Source organism: Pholcus phalangioides, unplaced genomic scaffold (assembly GCF_987345545.1).
Source record: "Pholcus phalangioides strain wild (caught in Gottingen) unplaced genomic scaffold, Ppha-v1.0 ptg000020l_1, whole genome shotgun sequence".
In the NCBI taxonomy this organism is placed as follows: Eukaryota; Metazoa; Arthropoda; class Arachnida; order Araneae; family Pholcidae; genus Pholcus; species Pholcus phalangioides.
The window spans coordinates 6134091-6159669 of record NW_028301613.1 but is presented as its reverse complement, the minus strand read 5'-3'; the positions used below and the strand labels follow the sequence as shown (position 1 = coordinate 6159669).

Genomic DNA, 25579 nt, shown 5'->3' with positions numbered 1-25579 from the left:
CATATCATGGTCATTTTTTCTTGAACAGACAAGACTATATTTTTGTGTGTTCGAGCTACTCAGGATTTTTCTTTAAAAAACCAAAATTAGAAACGCAACATTAAAACTTGGAAACTTTATTTTCCTGTTATAGCGTTTTACATAAAGAATTCATTATACAAACATATATTCGGGACATTAAATAGAAGAAAAAACTCTTCAGTTCTGGATTTAATTGGCAACAGACGCTATAAGAAAAAACCAAAAGCAAACGCAGTATTACTTACTAGATTTATGATATTTACGTATATTATTGACTAGTTATCTACATCAACACTATCTCTGAAAAAATGAGACTTTGAAAAAGTAATATCGCTCAAATGCAGTACAAAGAGGTGGAGAAAAAAGATTGATGTCGTCTGCAAAACGAATTACCAATAAGGGGAAAGGGGAGGAGCCAAATTAATGACCCGCCGTCGTTACGACATCGAACTCTAGCGACAACTATTGGAAGCTGTCGAAAGAGGGTGTCTATGTCTCATCTTCTCCCATTCTTATTAGATGGTTCCCGACCGCCAATTACTAAAATTTGCCAGCCGTCGTAACTCGCCGTACTGGACTACTACTACTACACCGCCCATGAAGCAGTTTGGTCACATGTTTGCAAAAAAATTATGCATGTGCATTACGATTTGCGCATCCTCTAGCGTTGAAAGTGGAATTTTTTTTTTTATTTTGCTCTTTCCTATCATTTCATTCCCAAAGCTTGGTAGACTTCTCGTGAGTAGCTACGGCTTTAGACAGCTCAGAGCAGACGAACTTCAGTTACGCACCTCCTGCACATGGGGCGGAAACAAAATAATTAGCAACTCTCCCCATTAAAAGCAATGAATGCCGATGCCATTTGAGCATCCGATCAAAAAAATGCATTATGAAGATGAAAAGACCGTGCAAAATGGAATCGACACAATAAAACTATAAAAAAAAGCTTGACAAAGAAAACACGGTATATATCATAATGAATGATAACAACAATGGAACGCGTGCATATGTGGAAACACGTATACAATACATATGAACCTAAAAATACGTGTACGCTACGGCTTTGTTGTACCTAAAAATGTTGAACCTATGCAAGGGTCCGTCATCAGGGAAGGAAGCCCTTGATTTTTTCGAGGGTGGTCATAAAATTACTTTGACGAGATACGAGCCCCCCTAGCGGCCGCAAAAACCAACGAATGAGAACGAAATCCGAGATATAAGTGTTTCAGAACATGCACTCGAGAGTGAGAGAAGAAAAAGGGAAAATCTTAGCATTCGCGGTTACGGTTACAGCAACAAAATTTCGAAAAATTCAAATGACGAAACTCGATCTTATGCATTTCAAAGTGATCGGCGCAATGAAAAACCGCGAATGTCGTTAGAACGATACCCGTAGCACGATAAACGCCGGTGCAGGATGCAGGCAAAGGAACACGTAGGAACAACGAATAATGCAGATCACATTTCTGCCGCCGCAGAAAGTACTCCATCGAAGGGTCAGCGCACCAACCCCTTGTTGAGATTTTCTTCCTTTGACTGCGTCCTGCGCCGAGGTTTATATGGTGCTACAGGTGCCGTTCCAACGTCATTCATGGTTTTTTCCACCCCGCTGATCTCTCGGCATAAAGTGAGTGTTGCCATTCGAATTTTTTGAAATTTTGTTGCTGTGACCGTAACCGCGTAAGCTCTTTTTCTTTCTAGCGTTTTGTTTTTCTCTTCTCCTTCTCGAACACATCCTCTGAAACACCTACCCCACCCCTCGAAATACATTCGCATTCGATGATTTTTGCGGCTGCTGGGAGAGGGGAAGGGGGGGGGGGTGTATATCGGTAAAGTTACTTTATGACCACCCCGTACAGTATTTATCTATATATACAGTACATGTAATGAGCCATCAATTTGGCGCTTATCGAGCTGCTAAGTGTTTGCTCGTGTTGGAAAGGGCTGATTGATGAACTTCAGAAGACGGTGGTCTTGTCGATGACGAGCTCTCTGTCCATGGCACGCAGCAGGTTTTGGACCTTCTCCCTGGGTATGGGCGGCGCTTCAATTTGAGGCACGAACAGCACGTGGACGTAGACGAGTCCCGCCAAGACTCCTCCGCAGATCGGACCGACCCAGTACACCTGGAAAGAGCCAAGATATGAAAATGTACTGATCGAAGAATTAGTAGATGTCTTACTTTTAAAGACATGTATTGCTCGCGGGCGCGGATCCAGGACGATGTATTGATGTGTTGGGAGGAGGCGCGAATATCGTTGGATCGTCCCGTATTTTACGGGACAGACACAAATTTCTGTTTATATTATTCGGCTGGCGGGAGGGGCGATCGCCCACACCGTCTCCTCCTCGCTTGAGTGCTCGTGGAACACCACCGCAGACCTCCACATGACAATTCAGCCATTAGTCATTTTTCACTTCAAAATATGGAAGCCTGATGGAAGCCTCACCAGTATAAACCAACAACATAAATCCGCAATGGGCCATGAACCTACACACACACGTGCGCGCGTCGGGGGGAAGTGAAATGCAAGTCACGTGATTTCAAAATTTTGTGCAGTGCTACAGAAGCCGCAGATAATGTCACGTCCCACCAACGAACAATTGCGTTGTAGGCATGCACCTCTTAAATATTCTCCCGCTGTGGGAAATTAATGATTAACTGGCACATGCAGGCAGGCGTTGCGTGCGCATGTGCATATGCGTAACCCTAAAACATATTTATGATGGACTTATCTTCCACATTTCGAAATGAAAATGGCGGATGCTTGAGCTTTTCATGTTATGTAAGTACCGTGTTGAAGGTCCGCCTGCTCTATGGACTTTTTGAAAAATGAGAACGGCTCGCACTCGCTCTTCGAAGTTGGAAAAACCACAGAAAATCAACTTTAGCCGACCATCACTGTGCCGCCAACGAGGGGTTAGAACTTGGTATGAGTCCAGCTGACCGCATAGTGGTCATCAAACCAGTACGGTGTCCCCCCCATGATAAAATATTCTTCGTATCGTAACTCCTACTTCATACGCTTCGGAATGGGGATTGGAGTCGTGGAGTTACTCGAAGTCACAGTCGTCGCACCCGATTTCAACACAAAGCATAGATATAGACCAGCGTTTCTCAACCTATAGTCCGCGGACCAGCGATGGCATAAGTGGTCCACCACACGAGTGGCCCGTAGAATTGTTTCAGATATTTTACTCGTCCTTGGGTTCAGAAAGGTTGAGAAACGCCGATGTAGACATTTCTCATAACGTTTTCGGAGGAATAAAACCATAACCCCCCCCCCCCCACACACACACAAGGGTGAGGGCTGACAGGGGTCCAGCCCTGGGCAATTTTCATCATTTTTTGCTATTTCACCAAATTCGCTATGGGAAGGGCCCGTATAAAGTCTGTCTTCGGGGCCCGCCAAAATTCTAGGGAAAATTGATTTGGCTCCTTCCGGGCCATGTTACATCAGCACATCGAGCTTTGGCCACGAATCTCCAGCCAGTGGCCGGCCCCGTAACGAATTGGCCGTACTTCAATGTGTCTGGCAGATGTTTGTTTAAACGTTACATCATTTGACCATGTGAAAGTGACGAGGAAAAAAGTCATACTCACCCAGTGGTGATCCCACTTGTTCATGATGACAGCTGGACCAAAAGATCGGGCCGTGTTCATGCTCGCCCCCGTGTAGCTGATCTGCAGGTATAACAGGAAAAAAAAAGATCATACATTGGTTTCTATTACGGAAAACAAAACATTTCAACAGGGATTACACGCCTGTGTGTAGTACGCATACCCCTGCGCGTCATACCACGACCTCCTATATAAGGCTATATATGTTATGTCGTGGCTAAGGGGCCGTTCAAGTATTACGTAAGCAAATTTTTAGCCATTTTTTGACCACCTCCCCCCTTGTTATCAAAAGTCAGCAAATCGGAAACCCCCTTCCCCCCCCACCCCCATCGATGCTTACGTAATACGTGAATGACCCTAAGGGGTCTTAAGTGAAAAACAATCAACAGTGGTGGAAAAACAACAACAGGGATATACAATGTATATTCAGTGCTGCTATGAGTGAAGTGCAATGACTGAATATTTGCACCGTTGTAGGCTTGTTGTTCTTTGCGGCGGAACTTTTTAACGGGGAGATGGGCTCACATTCGCACGTCGAAGTTGAGAACCACAGAAAACCAACTTCAGCAGACCTTCCTTTCTTTCAAACTGAGCACAACTCAGGTCTATCACCATCTATGGGCGATTTACTACCTTAGTGAGTTGTGCCGGAAGTGTAACTGTGCGTGTGTGCCTAACAGTCTGAGTGCGTATTTAGTGTTGTGTTTGATTTTTCAGTGCTGCCATCTATATTTTAGAAGTGAAGTGATTGATACGTTATGATTGAATTACAATTTGTACTGTTGCTCTCTGTGGCGAGACTTTTTTAAAGGGGAGATCGGCTTGTGTATGTGTATTCGCGCCTTGAAGTTAGAAACCGCAGGAAACCAACTTCAGCCGACCACCACTGTGGGTGACGGTGGGGGTTCGAACCCGGGCCCTCGCGACGCGAGTCCGTCACTATATGACCACTCGACCACCAGCGCGGCTCTTCAGCAGACCACCACTGTGGCGCCGATGGTGTACATACAAGTTTCTGACCCGCGGACTGAAAAAGGTTGCACACCCCTTATGATAAAAGAATGTGGCCGAAGAAGGCTAGTTGTAAATTTGGAAAGTGTTGCCAGAATTATCGCCGATACGTAAATATAGAGATCATCTCCCAATTCTTTGCCCAAAAGCTCATACGCGACGGTAGAGGCGTACTTACTGCTTTTGCCACCAGTGGGCGACACAAATTTTGCCGTCTTCTTCTCACATTCTCTTCTACTATAAATTTCTCGATCACTTATTTCTCGAATTCACCACCCTGAGCAATACCCGGCTTGGAATTTCGCTCCTATCCCATGAACACATCTGTGGGCCACTCTTTGAGTCACTCACACACTGTTTTGGTCACTGACACACTCTCTGTACGCCACCCTTCTGATAATTCGCAGGCTGTTCCGGTCATTTTCGTACTCTGCACCCACTGTAAGTCGCGCTTTTGATCGTTTTACCGACCTGGTCTCTCGCTCTCCCTCCTGGTTTTAGGCCTCTGTTTGTCGTTCACGTGCTTGCATGCGCTCTAGGTCAGAGTTAATTATTGCTTTAATTTGTCAAGCTCTGCTCTCGGTCACTCGCTGACCTGGGTCCCCCTCGCTCACTCTTTAGGCAGAGGTACTAACTACTTCTCGGCCACTCATTACTCAAATTTGCCGCCCTGGGCTACACAGCCCGCTAAGCCCATCTGTGAATACGCTACTGCGCAACGGGGGGGGGGCGGCCTGATTCCACCACCAACACAGTGACGCAAACTTGTTGTTGTTGTTGTTGCCGTTTTCTTCCATCCCACAGATTTCTAAAGTTGACGTTACTGACACGATTCGATGCGTAACACATTACCATACAAATCGCACCAGATTCTGTTATACACCACACACACACACCACGGATCATATTTTTCCGAGAAACGACATCTTATCAAAGTGGCGTTCATCTCTTTAAAAAGAAGCCACAGCATTGGAATTCGTACTCGTCTCGAGTCGTCTTCTCGCGTGACAGATCAGACAAATAAGTCACGCTGGAGAGAGAGTGACGTCTGATATCCTCTCGACGTCCAACAGCGAAAAATCTAAATATAAATCCGAAGCAAAAAAATGTATTCCTCCCCCCCCCCCTTACACGACGAATGTGTGAAAAAAGCGCGATGAAAATTTAAGACGCTGTTTCTCATCCACAAGGATATCTTAAGGTGTTCGGTAGTCACTTCTTATCACAGATAAACTGTTTATTACGTCATGTTTTACGTTAACCCCCCCCCCTCCCGCAGCGATAGAAGAGAAAGGAAGGGGGGGGGGAACAAATGAAATAGTATAAAACTGTATAATAAGGCCCGTTTACACGAGGCAAGTGCTTTAGTTGGCAACTTAATTTTAACTTACCGATTCTTCTTGAAACCAAAGCGTCTTTAATACGCTTTGCTTGAAACTGTCCACACGATAAGTTGTAAGTAGGCGCTCATTGGATAATTTTTACGGAGGTGAGCGCAGTTAGCGCATGCGCGCTTCAGTCTACTCAAATCCACGGAGAGAGTCAGACGCACAACGCGCGGGAGAGAATAATAGTGATAATTTTTCATTTATCTGGCATTCAGAGAAATGCTTTTTTTTAAAGCTCATAGCTTTCGTAACGATGGATGAAGATGATCAGGTAGAACTTACGAATACTGTGATCAGAGCCACATTATATGATATTTTTTTTAAAGAATATAAATTTATTCATTTTCACTTACTCAAGGGGGGTATAGTTATATGATATACACATTGAGGACGATGTATATTCTGACTCCAATTGAAGAAACGGTTGATAATATTTAAGTTCATTTAATTTAAAAAAACTATTTACATAGGTTAACAATATTAATTCCACACTGAGCAAGAAGTAGGTCACGCAAGGGTAGGCTGACCATATTTCCTCGAGAGAAATACGGGACATTAAGATTCCAAATACGGGAAAATATACGGGACACCGCCAATTATCGCCAAAATCAAACAAAATTGCCAAATATTGTTGAAATTGCAGAAAAATCAAAATGGCAGGAAATGAACCATTACTGCAAATCGAAGTGGATTAAAATGAATTCCACGAAGAAAAACGTTCACCAAGACGAATGTGGGAGATTAATATTCTTATTTATAGTTGTAATTATCATGAAATAATTTATGAGTTGAAAAATAATGTCAATCTTTAACTTCAATGAAGAGTAAATATTCATGTAGGCTTCGTGTAAAATACGGGAAAAACCGGGACACTTTTGCCAAAAAGTCGGGACGACCAAAAAAACAGAAAATACCGGGACTGTCCCGGGAAATACGGGACGTATGCTCACCCTACGCAAGGGAAACAGTTCGCTTGTCCCCCTTTTTTCGCCTCTGCCACCCACGTAAGGGGGGCGAGAGATGACGCCACAGGGGAAAAAAGAATACACAACATATTATAAACTTATGTAAGTCATCGAGAAGAAATATAAGATTTCTCTATTTCTCGTCCAAGTTGTAAATATCGATTATACGATATTTTAATCGAAGTTGAAGAGGAGATAAATTATGAATTATGGAAGCCCAAAATACGGGAGAAGATTCTTGGCATTCGTAGGAAATTCTAAGGGTTAAAAATTAAATAATAAAAATTCATTAAACATAAAAATTATTTCCAAATTTTCGAAATTATTATTATTTTTTAATTTAATCTATAGAGATGACATCTTTATGTTAAATATTTGATCGTGTATTTTTACAACAGGTGGCAGCAAATTCGTTCTGGACGAGAGAAATATTCGGCCCTTATCGTCTGCATACATTGTATCGTACTTGGCGACTAAAAATTAAGTTACCAACTAAAGCACTTGCCTCGTGTAAATGGGCCTATAGATTAAGTTGATAAGAATGCAGGTATATACAATACAAAAAGTTAGATTTCCATTTCCACACTCACCCCCAACCTGTTCTTTTTCACTCTTATAAGAAAGATACATCATATGTGAGGGAGAAAATCACTAGCAGGGTTTGCAAAAAACCGAGAGGAAAAAACTCATAGGCAAGGACGTAGCGGGGGTGGGGGAATTGGGGGTCCGGTCCCTCCCCCCGAAATGTGAGAAAATGACCGAAAAAAAATGGCCAAATCTACTGTTCTATCACTTTGGTCCCCCGAAATGAAAGTGGCTGCCCCCCCCCACCCCGAAAGAAATTTCTGGCTACGCCCCTGCTCATAGGGGTGCAACAACTCTTCGCGAGGATGGGGGAGGGGGAGAGAGAGGAAAGAAAACAAAGTGAACTTATATTTGATTTTATTGCACTGGCGTTTGGACGCAATATTACGTCTTTGATCGTTAAAGCGAATTGGTTTCAATAGCCGGCGACCGACAAGAGTCCTTTCGATTTCTCTACTAAACCGAAGAAAACGGCTTTTGTGGGCTAGAGAAGAGAGAGAACGTCGAATTTGGACACTTCATGAATGGATGAAGTTTGTACGGTCTGACGAGTCAAATATTTCTTTTCCATGGCGTTGATGATGTGATCCGCGTGTGGCGCAAGCGGCACGAAGCCATGGATCCGGCATGCCACATGGCAACTGTTCAAGGCGGGTGGCGGCGGAATCACGGTCTCGGAAGCATTTTCCTGGTGTACTCTTGGTCCCTTGACCACGTGCACCGGTTTATGGCCAAAATGTTTCTTGATGATGATGGATGGCTATTTCCAGCAGGACAATGCACCCAGTTCCCGTCTTAACGCATGGGCCCACCCGGGCACGGCTCTGGGGCCTCAAGAGAAAAGGGGGCCCCCTCACAAAAATGAAATGTGGTTGAAATTTCCGAGAATTCACCACGTAGGGCCTCAGAAAAATCATTTGGCACGGGGGCCCCCATGATGCTCTTAAGACGGTCATGAATGCACCCTTCCACGGGGCTGGAATTATATCAGATGGATTTTGAGGAACATGATTCAGAGTTCCAATTGCTTCGATGCTTAACCCCCCCCACCCCCTGATCAGTCGCCCGATCTCAACCGAATTGAGCATATGTGGTGTACATCTGTTAAATGCTCCGAAACACCACCTTCTAATCTGAGGGAATTATTGCCATTTCGTTAGCATAAATTAACATTCTTCCTCAACGGTTTCAGCAGCCCAGAAGAATATCTGCTGTCGTCAAAGCCAGAGGAGCAGGGTGTTCCTAATTTTTTGGCCACTGGTGTATGTTTCAGAGTAAAAAAAAAAAAAAAAAGAAGAAGTAGAATTCCGGAAATCTGAACAGGAGGACAAAAGCGCGAATTTTCTAAAACGTAAGGAGGACGCTTAAAATGACATCAAAAAAGGAGGGCACGCGTCCTCCTAGCGTTGGACGTCTGGTAACCCTAGAGGGAGAGGTTCCCAACAGTCTCTTCATCAAGTGGACTATAAGAACAAGAATCGGGAGATAATTTTAAGCGAAAAAAAGGGGGAAAAAAACCTTATCGATATATTAGTACATACGATAAAAATAACAATTTAATGGCGTTTTCTCTCTTTAACCCTCAAGATAAACACACGCACGAACCACACGCTTTATCTCGTTGAAGAGAATCGAAATCGTCGAAGATGGAACCTGAATAATAATAATAATAATAACCAAGCTGGATGGGAGTGAGTACTTGAGCGAAGTAGATACGATGTAGATACGAGACGTTATTTCATTAGATAAGGAAAAAGTCTGAACCCACCCCGCCTTCCTTCCGTCCCCAAGTGCCGTCTCAAAGCATGGGCCCCCCCCCACCCGGACACCCTCGTGAAAATCCGGTCTGGTTGAATTTCCGAGAGTATTCATGAATGATTGGTGCGGCCCTTTTACGATCACGGGCGAAATATCTCGTCCAAACGCGATTGGAAGAAATTCATTCCAGTTCTCTTGTGTCTACCTCTTTCCTCATCGTCGCTACGCTGACCATATTTGTTCGAGAAAAATATACGTGGAATATCGGGCTTCGAAATACGGAAATATACGCAACAATGCCAATATTAACACCAAAAAAAAAAAAAAAAATGACGCCAAAATTAAGCAAAGTTGCCAACTCGTGCTAAAATCGCAGAAATTTGCGGGAAATGAAGGAGACGCTTCAAATTTCAGTGAATTAAAAATGACGTAACAAATACGTGAGATGAATATTCTTATTTGAAGTCAATGTAATTATCGTAATGCAATCTCTGAGTTGGGAAGATAATGTTAATCGTTGATTTGAAGAATAGAAAGTGTGATCACTGATCATTTTTGTCGCACCACGGTCATTTTCTGCACACGAGGACTGATTTTAGACTGGACCGATTCCGAACGGCAGCCCTCTTTTTTATACCCATCGAGAGGTTGGTGCGCTAACCGCTCGATGGGGGACTCCCTCTGCGGTAGCAATTTTTTCCGCAGTCATGTCGCCGTTTTTTTTTTGTTGTACCCCGTGTGACAGGAAAGTTTTCTGACAAGGACGAACCGGGGATCGAACTCGCGACACCTCTAAACATCCTTTGGTACTTTAGGCGAGTATCTTATCGACTTGGGCTACCGCGCCCGAAAGTCAAGTTGTCTTCGTGGAAAATATGTGAAAAAACCCGGGACATTTTTGCAAAAAAAAAAAAAAGTCGCGATAGTCAGAAAATGGGGCCGTTCTAGTATTACGTCATCATCGATGGGGGGGGGGGGGAGAGGGGGGTTTCCGATTTGCTGACTTTTGATGACAGGGGGGGGGTTTGGATAATTCTTACGTCATCAACCGCCCTTTATGAAAACATGAGTTAGGATTCAGAGGTGCATAGCTGATGACGAAATTTTGCTGACAATGGGGGGGGGGGGAGGAGGTCAAAAATGGCTAAAAATTTGCTTACGTAATGCTTGAACGGCCCCAGAACAGAAATAAACCGGGACTGTCCTAAGAAATACGAGGCGTATGGTCACGATACTCATCGCGGAGTTTCATTGTCATCCGGTGCACTGGTTCTCTCCCCCCCCCCCCCACATTGCTCTCAGAACGAATCTTTCTATTACATACAGTCCACGCTGCTTAATGTGATCATACCTGGAATCAGGGATTCTGATAACCAAATGATAACTATATCCGGAAAAATTTCGTTCGCAGCTACGTGACCATACATCCCGTTCCAACAAATGGGACGAATGATGAACGGGGTTTGGTGAAACGTGACAACTGTTTTTTTTTGTTTTTTTTCCTGACATACTCGTTATAGCATAGCTGCCAACTTTTGAAAATGAAAATTCGGGAGATTTTCTCGCAAACCCGTATTTTATGCTAAAACCACTCCCTAATAAATACAATAGGGATTTTTTCCAAATAAAATAGGGATTTTCCAAACATAAAAGTTAAAGCGTAGGGAATAAAATCCCTACTGAAGTCAAATTAAAATAGGGATTTTACACACATGGAAGTTAAACCCTTGGGAATAAAATTCCTACGCAAAAAACAAGTGAAATTGGAGGCCAAAACTTCAATGATGTAAAAATAAATATTGTGTTCAATCAGAAACGCTGTGAACAAACATTCTGAGCGAATGACCCCAAAATCATCGGAAGATGAAGGAAAACACCGTCAATTTTTGAAGAACACTGACTTTTTGTGACACTTGCTTGATGTTTTTTTTTTAATTTCACATGAGTGATGATGGCAGTCTTTCCATGCCCGATGTTTATGTCCGTAACACAACTTGTACAAAAAGGAAAAGTAGGCCCTCTTCTGGAACGTTTGATGAAAAGAAATTCATCGGAATAAGTATCTTTAAAATTGATTAAATATGTTTTTGCTTATCATTATTCATGCTTTGTTATATCGCACGTACGTAACTTCAACAAAAGAAATTTTGACCATATACGCGTCACTATAATCTTCAATTATTATCCAGGACTATTGGCTGCTAAGCCATTTCCCTGCACGATAAGACAAACAACTTTCTTGTTACCATCAGAGGGTTTGTAAAACTTCCTTAAAAAGGGAATTTCCCCATTTACGACGTGTGACGTCATTTCAAAAGGGGAAAAAAAGAGGCTTCATGCCCCACAAGAAATTCCTTAGGGATTGTTTTCATAAGCGGGGATTTTTTTAATGAAGTAGGGAATTTTTAGGGACAATTAGGGATTTTTGTGATTTTCGTAAAAATTCGGGAGATTTAAGAACTTTTCGGGAGGTCGAGCGATGAAGCTAAAATTCGGGAGATTCCCGAAAAATTCGGGAGACTTGGCAGCTATGTTATAGGTAGGGTGACCATACGTCCCGTACTTCCCGGGACAGTCCCAGTATTTTGTTTTTTTTGGCCGTCCCGACTTTTTGGCAAAAGTGTCCCGGTTTTTCACGTATTTTACGCGAAGCCAACTTGAATTTTAATTCTTTATTGAAGTAAAAGATTGACATTATTTTTCAACTCATAAATTATTTTATGATAATTACAACTATATATGAGAATATTAATCTCGTGGAATACATTTTAATCCACTGCAATTTGACACATGATTTCAACAATATTTGGCAACTTTGTTTAGTTTTGGCGTCATTTTTGGCGATAATTGGCCATGTCCCGTATTTTCCCGTATTTATAATCCCAATGTCCCGTATTTATCTCAAAGAAATATGGTCAGCCTAGTAATAGGTTGCAAAATGTTCACTCATTCGGGTTTTTTTTTAAGAGTAACTTTTTTAGCGGCATAAAAGAGTGAAGTTTTTCGAGGGAAAGAAAACCCGACACAGAAAGTGGAACACTATTCTTTTTTTCCTCAAAACCGGTTCCGTAGAATGACTGATTGTGTGATGAAGTCGCGAGAAGCAGATAGGTTGGGGTGATGGTGTAAGGGCGGGATGTGAATAACGATTCGGCCGTTTAAGAAAATCAAATTGTGTTGGTTTGGTTCGTGTGGAGATGTGCTTTGTGTCGGGCAAACACTTTTTCTACCTTTTCCTAACCCCCCCCCCCCCGTGTGACGCCACACTCCCGCATCACCCAAGCGCTACCGGTACATCCAGGGCGCTTCTCTTCTTTTTCTTCTCACTCTCTTCACTCCTGTAGAAAAGTCCCCGCCCCCACCTCTGGAACATTAGTGAACGAATCTACCACACATGGGATTTACAGCGGGTTTAATTATGATTATATATGACGCCAACCTCGTTAGAATTCCGCGGCAGTTCCCCAACGGAGAAATTCCCCCCCCCCCCCCCAAGATCCGAATAATTTCGGGTAAATTTGTCTGTCCCATAAAATACGGGATGATCCAATGCACCAACACAATAAGTCACCTTTTCGACACATCATCCTAGATCCTCCAGCTTCCGCTCCATTTGCGGCTGAAGATTCCTTTCTTTGCTCCATTCGAAGCTGATGATATCTGTCTTCGCTCCATTCACGACTTGAGATGCCTGGCTCCGCTCCATTCGCAGCTGTATTTCCACTCTCAAAACTGGGACAGGGTAATTTTTGAACGCCCGTTGAGCATTTTTTAAATAGGAATCACATACCTCTACGGCAGACGGTTCATGAGATAAAGGCTTCATTAGCACTGACAGGGCACCCTGTATATAAAGTGATCTCCAGCGTGGCTTCGTTAACCTCAAATGACGTTTAGTTTATGCCGGTAATCCCCCCCCCCCTCTTCTTTCCGGAAGTCGTCACTGGTTACGCGGGTTGAACGGAAGTGCGTGGAAACGACGTATGATGCGCAGCCCCTTCAACTACAACAAAATTGCTGCACTAATTAACTTCTTGGAAGCTTTTTCGCACCTTCTACGTCAAGATACCATGTCTGACCCCCCGTCTAGTGACTCTGACAGCGGAAATACGGATGATCTTGACCCGCCAGTTACCAGATCACGCTCCACCGGTCAACATTTTATGCTGGTGTAATCCGAAACCCCTCAACGAGATGCGATACGACCAACTCACCCACTCACCACACCCAGGGCTTGTGTAAGCTCCCTGATGTCGACGCCGTAACTATAGGATCACATGTGTATTATCGTGTGTATATAGTGTGTATTATAGGATCTCCTGTACATTTTGTATATTTGTATACTGTTCTTTCTTGCACTATTTTTTTTTTTTTCATCATTTTGGAAATCTGCACAGCACGGGCACTCTGCTTCGCTCAATCTTTTTTTTTTTTTTTTCTTTTCTGTAACCGTCGTAGAGGGACTGCGCGGTGTCCCCCCTTGGTAAAACTTGGCTCTCCAGCTTCCTGGATGGGAGCGCTCTCTAGCAACGGCTAGATGGGAGCCATCACTCTCTGGCAGACGGCCAGCAGAGATGCTCCCCGGCGCAGACGGCCCGGGTGGGAGCCTAGGTCTGGACACCAAGCTCCCTCGAAAGCGGACGAGCTGCTCTGTCACCTTTCCTTTTCTCACATATATCTATCCAAGAATCTTGGACTCGTGATGGGACAGTATTGTCTTCCACGGTTGTGTCCATTCTGTATGGCTCTTGCAGTCAGATTTTCTTTTACTCAATAAACGGTCTCCGGCGCGTCTCCAATACGTTAGAGGTTCTCACGAATATTAACGTGGAGGCGCGTCTGGTCTTTCGGGTTGAACGGAAGTGATTGATTCAAGATGGCTGACGATGGAGCTTACAGTAGTTTTCGCGGCGCAAAGGATTATGGGAGAGAAGGTCGGTGTCGACCACCAATCCACACCAAGAAAGATGGGCTTTTTTCGAGATGAGCTTCTCTCCCATCTTTTTCTTCCCTACCAGGGGAAAAAAGTTGTCATGCCGGTAATTACCATCAAAGCGACCCCCCAATCTTGCACATGTGAACGGGGGCTTAAGGGGGATGGTCAGAAAAAAGGCGGTTCGAAGGTTATACGGGGCAATCGTGGCCGAGGCAAAACCGAAGAAGCTATAAATATGAAATTTGGTCGGTATTATATTTTATGACGTAGATACACACTGAAAAGGATTTCTGAAAATCAAATCCCTGGGGTAGGGGGGGTAGCCAGGTGGGAGCTGAATGGTCGTCACCTTGGTAGCGGAAAAGAGCTTCTATGGAAATCCCCAGATTGGTGGTTCTTGTGAATCACTGGCGATGCGTGGACTGACCACGCCCATGCTTCTTTTGTGTTCTGGCCCTCGGAGAAAAGGGCCTTGTGTTATTTTGTTAAGCTCAATAGATGACCCTCCGTGTTTCGTTTCCGGGTGGTTTGCGCCGGTGACATGCGTGGCCTGGGGGACGCATTTACTCACTTTCCCCCTTTCTCCCTTACTCCCTTTCTCAGGCTTGGCTGAGGGTTGGTCTCTTCTTGTCTGCAGGGGATGTTGCGGCGTGGATCGCTGTTGGGTGCGCACTGTGGGGAGCCGATGAAGTTGTGGCGGTGGGACCACCTCTGGGATTCTTGGGGGGATTGGCTGCTTTCTAGCACACTCCCTATACGTTAGAGGTTCCATAGCAATGGTAACGTGAGAGCATGTCTGGTTTTTCAGGTTTCAAGGGGGAGGGGGGTTGGATCATGAGGTGATTCAAAGGTTTTATGGGAGAAATCATCGCCGAGTAATTTCCAGATTACCAAATCCACGCGAAAAAAAGCCGCGGGTAACAGGCTGATGGAGGGAGAGAGAGAGTGGGCGGGTTCGGAGCTCTTTACTTCGTTTGGAGTAATTGTGAGGTTGGACGGATGCGGGGAACCGGCCGGTCATTCATTAATGCTGCACTAGTTGGAGCCATTTCGCATCAAGAGACCGTCTCGAGAAAGACTCGAGGGCGAGTTAACATTTTTAAGGTGATGGGACTTGATCGTTCGCTTCCTGTTTCAGTCAGTTCTGCGGGTCAAAACGAGCAGGGGGGTCGGAGACGAGGGCCTCCTCACGCGCGCGCGCGTGGGTCCCAAGCCATTGACGACAGGAAGGCGCCGATTTTCTGGCAATTTTCGTGCGGTCTCTTCTTCTTACGTTTTTTTTTTTTATGGTGATGGCAACGAGTTTTTGATTTGATGTTTGTTTGTCAAGTTAATCGCATATGTGTGTGGAGTCAAAAAGATTGGCTCCCCCCCCCCCCCCCACCTCCAATCTTTCTTCCCAATGGATGTTATTCGAGTTACGGCGGCATTCCATCAAGACATGAGGCTCGATTCCCTTATACAATATTGACGTCACTGTATCGTCCTTAACAAGGGAAGGAACCCGCAGCCGATATCGAAATCATCACTTTGTAGACATGGGCAATGGGTGCCTTAGTAATGTAGGAGCCCGGGCAGAGTGTTGTTCTGGGGCACCTTACATATAGGTTGAAGTTCGTGCCTCGAATTTCTGTATTTACTCTCGAAATATTTCTTACCGAATATCATTATCATGAGCGGGAAAGAAATCCGCAAGCACTGCCCGGGTGACCACCGCCCTCCCTTCATCAAGGTTACCATATCAATGGCGTGTATTTGTTGAGAAATCAACAAACTTTGAAACAGAGGCTTCCCCCGGTAAAAGGGTCTGCCAGTGAGGAGAAAAGCTACGCGAAATCGATCATTCATTAAAATCGCCACACCTCGAAACCGGTTTCGGCGCTGCGGAATTCTGCTGGTGTGGATCCGGCTTCAGATAGAATGTTCGTGAACATTGTTATTGCTGAGAGAGGCGGTTGATGTTTTCCATTAAGCCGGATCCACATCGGCAGGACTCTGCAGAATTCCGCAACGCAAAAACCGGGTAATGGGAGTGTGGCCAACACACAGCGCGGGCGATTTGGACGGTCGATTTTGCGTAGCCTGCTTTCTGTGCTGCGGAATTCTGAACAGTTCTGCTGGTGTGCGTTTTTAAAGTGTCGCAAACATCTACTCGCGTCCTTTCCTGGAGCGCATGCGGATTACAAGGATTGTCTCGAGCTCTAGTTAGCTTCTCCATACAGGGACGTTCGGGTGCAGTGCGCAGTGAGTTGTACCGGAAGTGTGTGCCTCGCGTTGGGTGATTTACGTTGCGCACGGCACAGAAAACCTGCTCCTAAGAATAGGAAAAGCGCCACGACTGTTTTCCTACAGAGCGCATCACGCCTCACTCGAGAGCTCGATTGCCTGACTGCTTCTGGGGGAGTCAGATGCGTCATACGCCGCGCATTTCGCGGATCTTCTGTGTCCTCTCGTCACCCCCAACTCAAGTGAACCCATTGGATTCTATGTTGCGTCCGTAGCTTCTATCGCCCCCGTGGACCATTCCATCGCTCACCGGGAAGGGGGGGGGGGAGGATATTGCCCACTTTGGGAAACACTGATCTAGAGCATGTGTTTAAAGATCAAAAGAGCGACCTATACAGCAACAAACCAAAACAGCGTGCATATATGTGAGTGACCAAAATAGTGTGCGTTGATTGAGTGTCATGCGATCGACAAAAAGAGTTACATACATAGAGAATGTTTTATCATGGGAGCGACAAAAAGTTTCTCAAAGACACGCGTGTTCTTGCAGGAGTGGGGGGGGGGAGGTGAGGCCGAACGGATTATATCATGAGGTGGGGGCGAATTCGAAGAAAGAGTAGTCAAGATAATTGGAATAGAATGGAAGAAGGGCGGCAAAATTCGTGTGGCGCGCAAAATCACAAACGATTCCCGCTCGGGGGTTACCGAAAACCATCCCGGTCCCAAGTATCCACCGGGCATCCAATACCACTTTATTTACGGCTGAACAGGCCGCCCGCTCCTCCGGCCTCAAAGCTGCACAATCACATCTTTATAATGACATGAGCGGAAAATTCCAAGAAACGAGCTGCATTAAGTGTTTTCTTTCTGAGTCAGAAATATTCCAGAATTTCTTCTCCCCCACCCCAACATGTTTTTTATGCGTGATCTCTCTTATCTCTCTAAATATATATTATCTCTCATCTTATCTTTCTTGTTTTCTTTTCCTTCAACGATAGGCTACCTGAATTTTTTTACGATCCGCTGTTCATACACACATGGGAAGACTCTTGTGTAAACTGTGGGTCGCACAACGAATATTCTCTCCAATGAAACCCGCGCGTATGCAGGGAAACGTGTACATAAACACGAGCAAAAGATATTCGCTACAAATGGATCGACTTCCCATACAAATACAAATACAAATACAAATACAACGCCACAACAGGCAAAATGCCCAACGAGGTGGCTGATAAAAAGATGCCCATAAAAATATGGTTGTCATATGTTTCAAAAATACAGCAACCCAATTAAAAATGCAATTAACACAAATTACAAACAATATATACACATGATAAAATATTATACAATGCCCATAAAGAATACTTATGGTTGTCTTATTCTAAGAATGGACAGAGCTTCTCGATTTACCCCAACATGTTTATCGTATTTCTTTTTAAACGTGCCAATTGTGTTACAATTTACTACCTCCGGGGGTAAGCTATTCCATTTATTAACAACCCTATTGGAGAAAAATTCCCTGCGACACCATAACCTTGCATTGTCCCTCACCAATCGATACTGGTGTCCCCTTGTAAAAGCAGTCGATTGGCGGTGTACTAAAAGTTCATGGTCCATCCTATCCATCCCATTGAAAATTTTGAACACTTCGATCATATCTCCTCGACACCTGCGTTCATCCAATGTAAACATATTCAAAAAATGAAGTCTTTCTTCATAACTCAAGCCCTGTGTGCCAATAAGGACACGCGTAGCTCTTCTCTGCACCCCTTCAACCAAGTCTATGTCCCTCTGTAGGTATGGTCTCCAAAACCTTACAGCATACTCCAGTCCAGGACGAACTAAGCCTCGAAAAAGCGGAAGAATGACTTTAGGAGAACGCGAAGAGACCTTTTTGAAAATGAGACCAAGCATTCTATTCGATTTTTTGACAACCGCTGAACAATGTTCAGAAAACTTAAGTCGCTCGTCAATGAGAATTCCCAAATCGGTGACTCTAGTTGCATCCGGGATAGTGACACCATTCAACTCGTAAGAGAACCGTGGGTTGTTCGAACCAAAATGAGCGACCATGCACTTATCTACGCTAAACGTCATGCTCCATTCATTTGCCCATGCTGCAATCTTGTTTAAGTTGGTCTATAGCAACTCCCTATCGCTTTCATTTCCGATTACCCCCATTAGCTTCACATCATCTGCGAATTTGCTAGTAATTCCATCGATACCCTGATCGAGTTTATCGATAAAAAGTGAAAAAAGTATGGGGCCAAGGACACTTCCCTGAGGAACTCCACTTGTGACGTCTGTCCAACCAGAGAATTCCCCGTTCACCATAACTCGTTGCGACCTATCTCTTAACCACGATTCTATCCAATTCAGCAAGTTGCCCCCTATTCCAATCTCGTGTAAACGCTTCAAGAGTTTGCCATGTTGTACCCGATCGAATGCCTTCTGGAAATCAAGGTAAACAACGTCGACATTTTTGCTCTTACCCAAAGCCTTAGTCACGTAATCATAGAAGCAAAGGAGGTTAGTTACACATGACTTCCCCTTCCTGAACCCATGCTGATTATCCGACAATACATTATTCTCGTCTATCCACTTCACAAACTGCCTTTTGATGATAATTTCCAAAATTTTCGAGAGGGAGCTCGTCAAACTCACTGGACGATAATTAGACACCACTTCTCTACTACCCTTCTTAAATATCGGAACAACGTTAGCCAGTTTCCAATCTCTCGGGACGATACCCTCAGCAACACTACTCCTGTATATCTGTGCGACTGGCCCCAACAATTCATTAGCACCTTCCCTGAGAACCCTGGGATAGATATCATCTGGTCCTGGTGCTTTGCTTGCACATACATTTCTTAGAAGATTTAGGACCTCCACGTCTTCTACTTGAATATCGTTGAGCGTTTTATTACCCCATGCAACACCCGTATATCGAATATCATTATCTCCATTAAAAACCGACGCGAAAAAGTCATTGAAAACACTACACATGCCTACATTGCTCTCTACTTTTGAGCCTCCTATCGAGAGGGGGCCAACTGTCCCCTTACATCCATTATTGACGTATCGAAAAAATGATTTTGGGTCAGAGCCAATGTTATCTGCCAACCTAGATTCAACTTGCTTTTTACTATTCCTTATCGCTTTCTTCAACAGTCTTCTTTTATCAGTAAACAATGATAGGTCACCTCGTCCACTTTTATACTCTCTGAATGCTCTTTTCTTTTCAAGATAAAGGTTCCGCACGCTATCCGTGAACCATAGAGGGTGTGATGTACAAACACGCTTTTTTCGAACAAAGGGTATGACGTCGTGCAAAACAGAGTACAGCGTCGTACTAAATTCTTCCCATTGACTTACCACCCCTACTGATTCCAACCGGTCTTTGAAAACTTCCGCTAACCTTCTTCGCAAAACATCAAAGTTAGTTCTCCGAAAACAAGGAACCAGTCTTTTGTTATCAACCTTACCCGAGGAAAAGTTACAGAGAAATCTGACGATACGATGATCACTGGAAGAAAACTCTTCCCCCACCGAAACATGTTCAACTAGATCCTCAGAACTAGTAAGAACTAAATCCAAAATAGCATTACCCCTAGTGGCTTCTGATACATGCTGATACAAAATATTTTCGAGCACCAACTTAAGAAAGTCTCTTTCATACTGATTTCCAGATGAAAGGTTCTCCCAATCAATACCCGGGTAATTGAAATCCCCTAGTATGAGAACCCTCTTTCGCTTACACATGTAGGAAATTTCATCATGCATTTTGGCGATATAGTTTTGATCCCTATTCGGTGGATTGTAACAAACCCCAACAATAAGCTTATGACGTCTTTTGTTCTCAAGTTCAACCCATATGGTTTCAATATCACTTCTCTGCACGTTACACTCTCTAGCCTTCAAACAGGATTTCACGTATATTAACACTCCACCCCCTTTCCTATCAGATCTATTTCTCAAAAAAGTATCGTATCCGGAGATGTGTAAGAAAGATTCATCCCCATCGTTTGCCCAAGATTCTGTAATGGCTATAAGATCCAAGTCCTCCACAACTATCATAGTTTCTAAAAAATCTTTCTTGTTACCCAAGCTCCTGGCATTTATTAACACACATTTTAATTTGCCCGGTGGTTTGTTGTCAATCGAGAAGCCATCCAAGTCAGAGGTGGGTAATTCCCCGTCAGTACTGTTGTGATTATCATTAACTAACCCGCATTCCCGACTACGTGGTCTGGGAGTAAAAAACCTGACCTAAGACTATCGTAAACCTCCCAGACCCCTCTCTTATTTAGATGGATCCCATCCGAACGAAGCCACCTATCGGTAAATGCGGGAAGCTCCAAGAACGTGACCCCAAGTGAGGAGCAAATGTCCTTCAGGCCTATATTGAATTGGTGGATCCTACTCCTATATCCCCTACTACCCCTTGGCAGCACTGGAATCACTGCCACATCTGAACCCCCCTCCCTAGCGGATAATAGTAAATCCCGGTATTCTGACAGAGACTCACTAATATTCGCTCCTACCTGATTTGTTCCCACCCACAGAATCACCCGCAAGGGCAACTTTCGGCGATGAAAAACGTCTCGAACGTTGCCAATCTTCCCCCCAGGAAGACAACAGCGCTCGAAACCCCGAAAATCCCTACACACTCGGTTCCCAAGTTCCCTAACCATAGAATCGAGGGCCTAACGCTCCCTACAAGCCTGTGCATTTTCAATGAGTACGAAAGACTCTTACGAATTTTCAATGAACACGCACGCCTTCCATACGCGTTCGCTGCATATCCGTAGGATTGTGTAGAAGGCGTGCATACTCACTAGAAGTGCGTTAGATGCGTTCGCTGTGTACCGGTACGATTGTGTAGAAGGTGTGCGTACTCACTAGAAATGTGTAGAAGGTGTGCGTACTCACTAGAAATGTGTAGAAGGTGTGCGTACTCACTAGAAATGTGTAGAAGGTGTGCGTACTCACTAGAAATGTGTACGCACTCACTAGAAATGCGTTAGATGCGTTCGCTGTGTACCCGTAGGATTGTGTACAAGGTGTGCGTACTCACTAGAAATGTGTACGCACTCACTAGAAATGCGTTAGATGCGTTCGCTGTGTACCCGTAGGATTGTGTGCAAGGTGTGCGTACTCACTAGAAATGTGTACGCACTCACTAGAAATGCGTTAGATGCGTTCGCTGTGTACCCGTAGGATTGTGTAGAAGGTGTGCGTACTCACTAGAAATGTGTAGAAGGTGTACGCCCTCACTAGAAATGTGTAGAAGGTGTACGCACTCACTAGAAATGCGTTAGATGCATTCGCTGTGTGCACGTAGGAATGTGTAGAAATGTGTAGAATGAACTAGAAATGTGTAGAAATGTGTAGAATGAACTAGAAATGTGTAGAAATGTGTAGAATGAACTAGAAATGTGTAGAAATGTGTAGAATGAACTAGAAATGTGTAGAAAATGCGTGCGTATTCACTAGAAATGTGTAAAAAATGCGTGCGTATTCACTAGAAATGTGTAGAAGATGTACGTACTCACTAGAAATGTGTAGAAGATGTACGTACTCACTAGAAATGTGTAGAAGATGTACGTACTCACTAGAAATGTGTAGAAGATGTACGTACTCACTAGAAATGTGTAGAAGGTGCACTTACTCAATAGAAATGAGTTAGATGCGTTCGCTCTGAGCCCGTAGGAATGTGTAGAAGACGTGCGTACTCACTAGGAATGCGTTAGATACGTTCGCTATGCATGCATGGGAATGTGTAGAAGTTGTGCGTGAAACAAATTGTGAAAGATGTTGTAAAGGCAATATATTATAAGCAAGAGGAGATAGGCAGGCCACGTAGCAAGATTCAAAGGCAACAGATGAACATCAGCTGGTGTCCTAGATATGGCCAACGAGAACAAGGTGGACCTCCAACAGGATGGGAAGATCCAATCGTCGGGGTGATGGGGAGGATCTGGAAGAGAAAGACTCAAGACAGGGAGTGTTGGAAGCTTTGCGACCTGCATCATTGGCGAGAAAGCGCGGGTCCATCTAGGTAATATAGGTAAAGAAGGCGAGCTTACTCATTAGAAATGCGTTAGATGCGCTAGCTGCGTACCCTTAGGAACGTGAAGAAGACGTGCGTACTCAATTAGAAGTTTCGTTGCGTACCCCTCAAGCCGGGTTTTTTTTCTAGGGGCAGGTTTTTCTGTGCCGCGTGAACCGAATAGTACCGTTTCGCGTCGGCAGAAACTTGTAACTTCATCACGCTACGCCTTTGTGTTCTCTTCCGCTAAGCGTTTGTGTCGTCCTAGCGTGGTGCACCAGCTCAGGGCGGCTATATAGTGGCCCTGGCATCATTCATTCATTAATTCATTCAAACCGAGCACAACTCCGGTCTATCGTCAAAGGCAATTTACTACCGACTAAGTGGTGCCGGAAGTATGGGTGTCCGTCCGTCCGTCCCCAAATCTCCTGGGTACCCTGGCGTCAGCTTTTGTGTCGTCTACACGCTCCGGTTTTGAAGGGAAGGGGAAAGAGAACACGACTAAAACGCAGAGGAGATCGGCGAAACGCGCGGCGTACGACGCATTTGAGTCCTCCAGGAGTAATCGGTAAATCACGCCCGACATAAAGCGCTGTCGTGAGGCGTATTGCGCTCCGTGGGAAAACAGTCGCGCCGCTTTTCCTATTGGTGACGGCGTGTCACACTCTGGGCGATTCACGTTGAGAAATACCCGGCGTTAGGGTAGGAGGCGTGTAGGAGGCATGCGTGCGCGCGTACTCACTAGAAATGCATAGGAGGCTTGCCTACTCATTTACAATGCACAGAAGGCTTGCGTACTCATCAAGGCCGTATTGTGCTTTTTCGGGGCAAACTTTTCCTTGGGGGGGCCCCCCTCTTGGAAGGGTTATTATTACGCAAAGCAGATGTGTAAACTTTTGTGGTGCCTCCATTAGGCTCGGGGCGCCCAGGGGAAGTTACGGCCCTGTTACTCATTGAAAATGCAAGGGAGGCTTGCATAATAATAGAAATTTGAGATGATAATAAGTAGTAAAAATTTTACTTACCGCGAACATGTGGCAAGCGGTGATGACCAACCCGACGGCGAACCCGACGTTGGCGTTCTGGACGTCGAACCTGCTCTCGTCGGTCGCCGCGAACACCGTCAGGACGAGGAAGAACGTTATCAGCACCTCGACCCCGAACCCCTGCACCGACGTGAGCATCCCGTTGACGTCGGTCGGGCAGAGCTCCTGCTTGTGGGCGCTCACGGCCCTCAGCAGCCCGGCGCCGGCGATCGCCCCGACGCACTGGACGACGACGTACAGGACGCTCTTGAGCAGCGAGCACTTCCCCGTCACGAGGAGCGCGCACGTCACCGCGGGGTTGAGGTGGCCGCCGCTGACGCTGGCGAAGCACGTGACGCAGATCCCGACGGTCAGGCCGAACGCTAGCCCGATCTGGACCTGGGACGCCTGCTCGACCTTGCAGGCCCCGCAGCCGACGATCACGATGAGCGCGGTGCCCAGGAACTCGGCGAAGAGGGCCCGCGCCAAGCTGTTGAACTTGCGCACGTCGTCCATGCCGACGAAAGAACCCGGGTCTTCGAAACAGCCTTTCATCGTCGCCAGGTGGGGGGTGTTTAGCGATGCGCGCCGACGACCTTGTGCGATGATAAGCGACGAGATAACAGCTTATATCTCGCTAATAAATAATAACAGCAAGGTAAGCGCTGCCCGGAGCACAGCTCTTTCTTCTCTTCGTAAATAAACAGCTGCTTCTCTCTCTCTCTCTCTGGGAGAACCCAACGGAATGTAGTAACGATAACTTGCGCACGCGAGAATAAAGAAAAAGAATAAAGAAAATAAACTCCCCGCGCGAGAATAAAAAGAAAAGAAATAAACTCCGAGCTCTTCTCTCAATCGAATCGAATTGAATGAAGAAGATATAATTCGAACGGAGCGTAAATAGGGGAAGAATGGACGGCCGTGATCGCGTTTTTTATTGGATAATTCCGTGGGAAATTAGAGGGGATACAACATACAGCAGCAGCAGACGATAATGATGTCGTCTGGAAGAGAAAACGCTCTCTCTGGATTCAATGCTATTATTTTTTGGAGATTATTTTATAACATTTGGTGCTCGTTGACTTTCTTTTTCTTTGTTTTGGTTTTTGTCCGTATTTTTTCGCTAAGGGATTAGTTTCGCTGACAACATAAAAAGCCGAAGAGTTTCTTCTTTTCGGGGCCTTATTATGGAAACAGAGGATAAATGATTTTGAGAGCCGGTCAAAAGCTGAATTATGTCATTTTTTTGGTTGGTCGTATGAAAAGCTGAATCACTTTTCCGAGGCCGTATAGAAGCTGAACTTTTTGTACTGATATGAGCTGGGACGTAGCCCGTGGGGGAAGGGGGGAGGCTGGGAATACTCCCAACCCCGAGGGTGTATAGACAGATCCGCACGGGTTTAGTAACAGGCTCGCACAACAGTCATTTTTTTTTCACACAAGTACGTGTATACAGTATAGGAACAGCTCAGTTTTCGGGTGATTCGGTTTACGAACTAGTCTTGGTTTGCGAACACACAAAAAGACTACTACTACTGCCAAAATCACACGCAGGGCCGCAACTAGACCGGGGCATTGCCTCCTAGGCCCGAGCAGAATGGGGCCCCCCCATGGAAAAGTCTGCCCCGCGGCCCCAAAAAGGCACACTACGGTCCTGACTCATCAATATTCCCCTGCGGAACTTCTGACGAATCGGTACATGTCGTAATGTGCGTGTACGTGTTGTGAACCTAACGTGAAGTTTGTTTCGGTGTAATGCTTGTTATGTGCTATCAATTTTTCTAACCATGACTGAAGTGTGATGATTGAATAATTGTATTGTTGCAGGCCTGTTGCTCGCCCGACCCCACGTTATAGCGACCATTCCATTACAACGACTGGTAGGATAAGTCCCAAACGTTTTCACAGAAAGACTAACATATACATTTCATTTTCGATACAACGACCCTCCCAATATAACGTCCATTTTTGATGAGACAAGGGGGGGTCG

The 25579-nt window shown here is 45.0% G+C and overlaps 1 protein-coding gene across 1 annotated transcript; it reads right to left on the bottom strand.

Moving 5' to 3' along the window:
* Nucleotides 1–100: 100 nt before the first annotated feature.
* LOC149070861 (aquaporin AQPcic-like) lies at nucleotides 101–24326 on the bottom strand. Its single transcript, XM_089248478.1, has 3 exons — nucleotides 23590–24326; nucleotides 3626–3706; nucleotides 101–2147 (listed from the first exon to the last, which is right to left on the bottom strand). The coding sequence occupies exons 1-3, from the start codon at nucleotides 24142–24144 to the stop codon at nucleotides 1980–1982; spliced, it is 804 nt and encodes a 267-aa protein (XP_089104604.1). The 5' UTR covers nucleotides 24145–24326; the 3' UTR covers nucleotides 101–1979.
* Nucleotides 24327–25579: the final 1253 nt, after the last annotated feature.

What these genes read in the sequence shown, in the direction of transcription:
- LOC149070861 (XM_089248478.1), bottom strand. Translation starts at nt 24,144, where the DNA reads ATGAAAGGCTGTTTCGAAGACCCGGGTTCTTTCGTCGGCATGGACGAC. An exon ending in CCGCTTGCCACATGTTCGCG is followed by an intron (nt 3,707 to 23,589) that starts GTAAGTAAAATT and finishes TTATACCTGCAG; the next exon opens with ATCAGCTACACGGGGGCGAG. An exon ending in ACAAGTGGGATCACCACTGG is followed by an intron (nt 2,148 to 3,625) that starts GTGAGTATGACT and finishes GGCTCTTTCCAG; the next exon opens with GTGTACTGGGTCGGTCCGAT.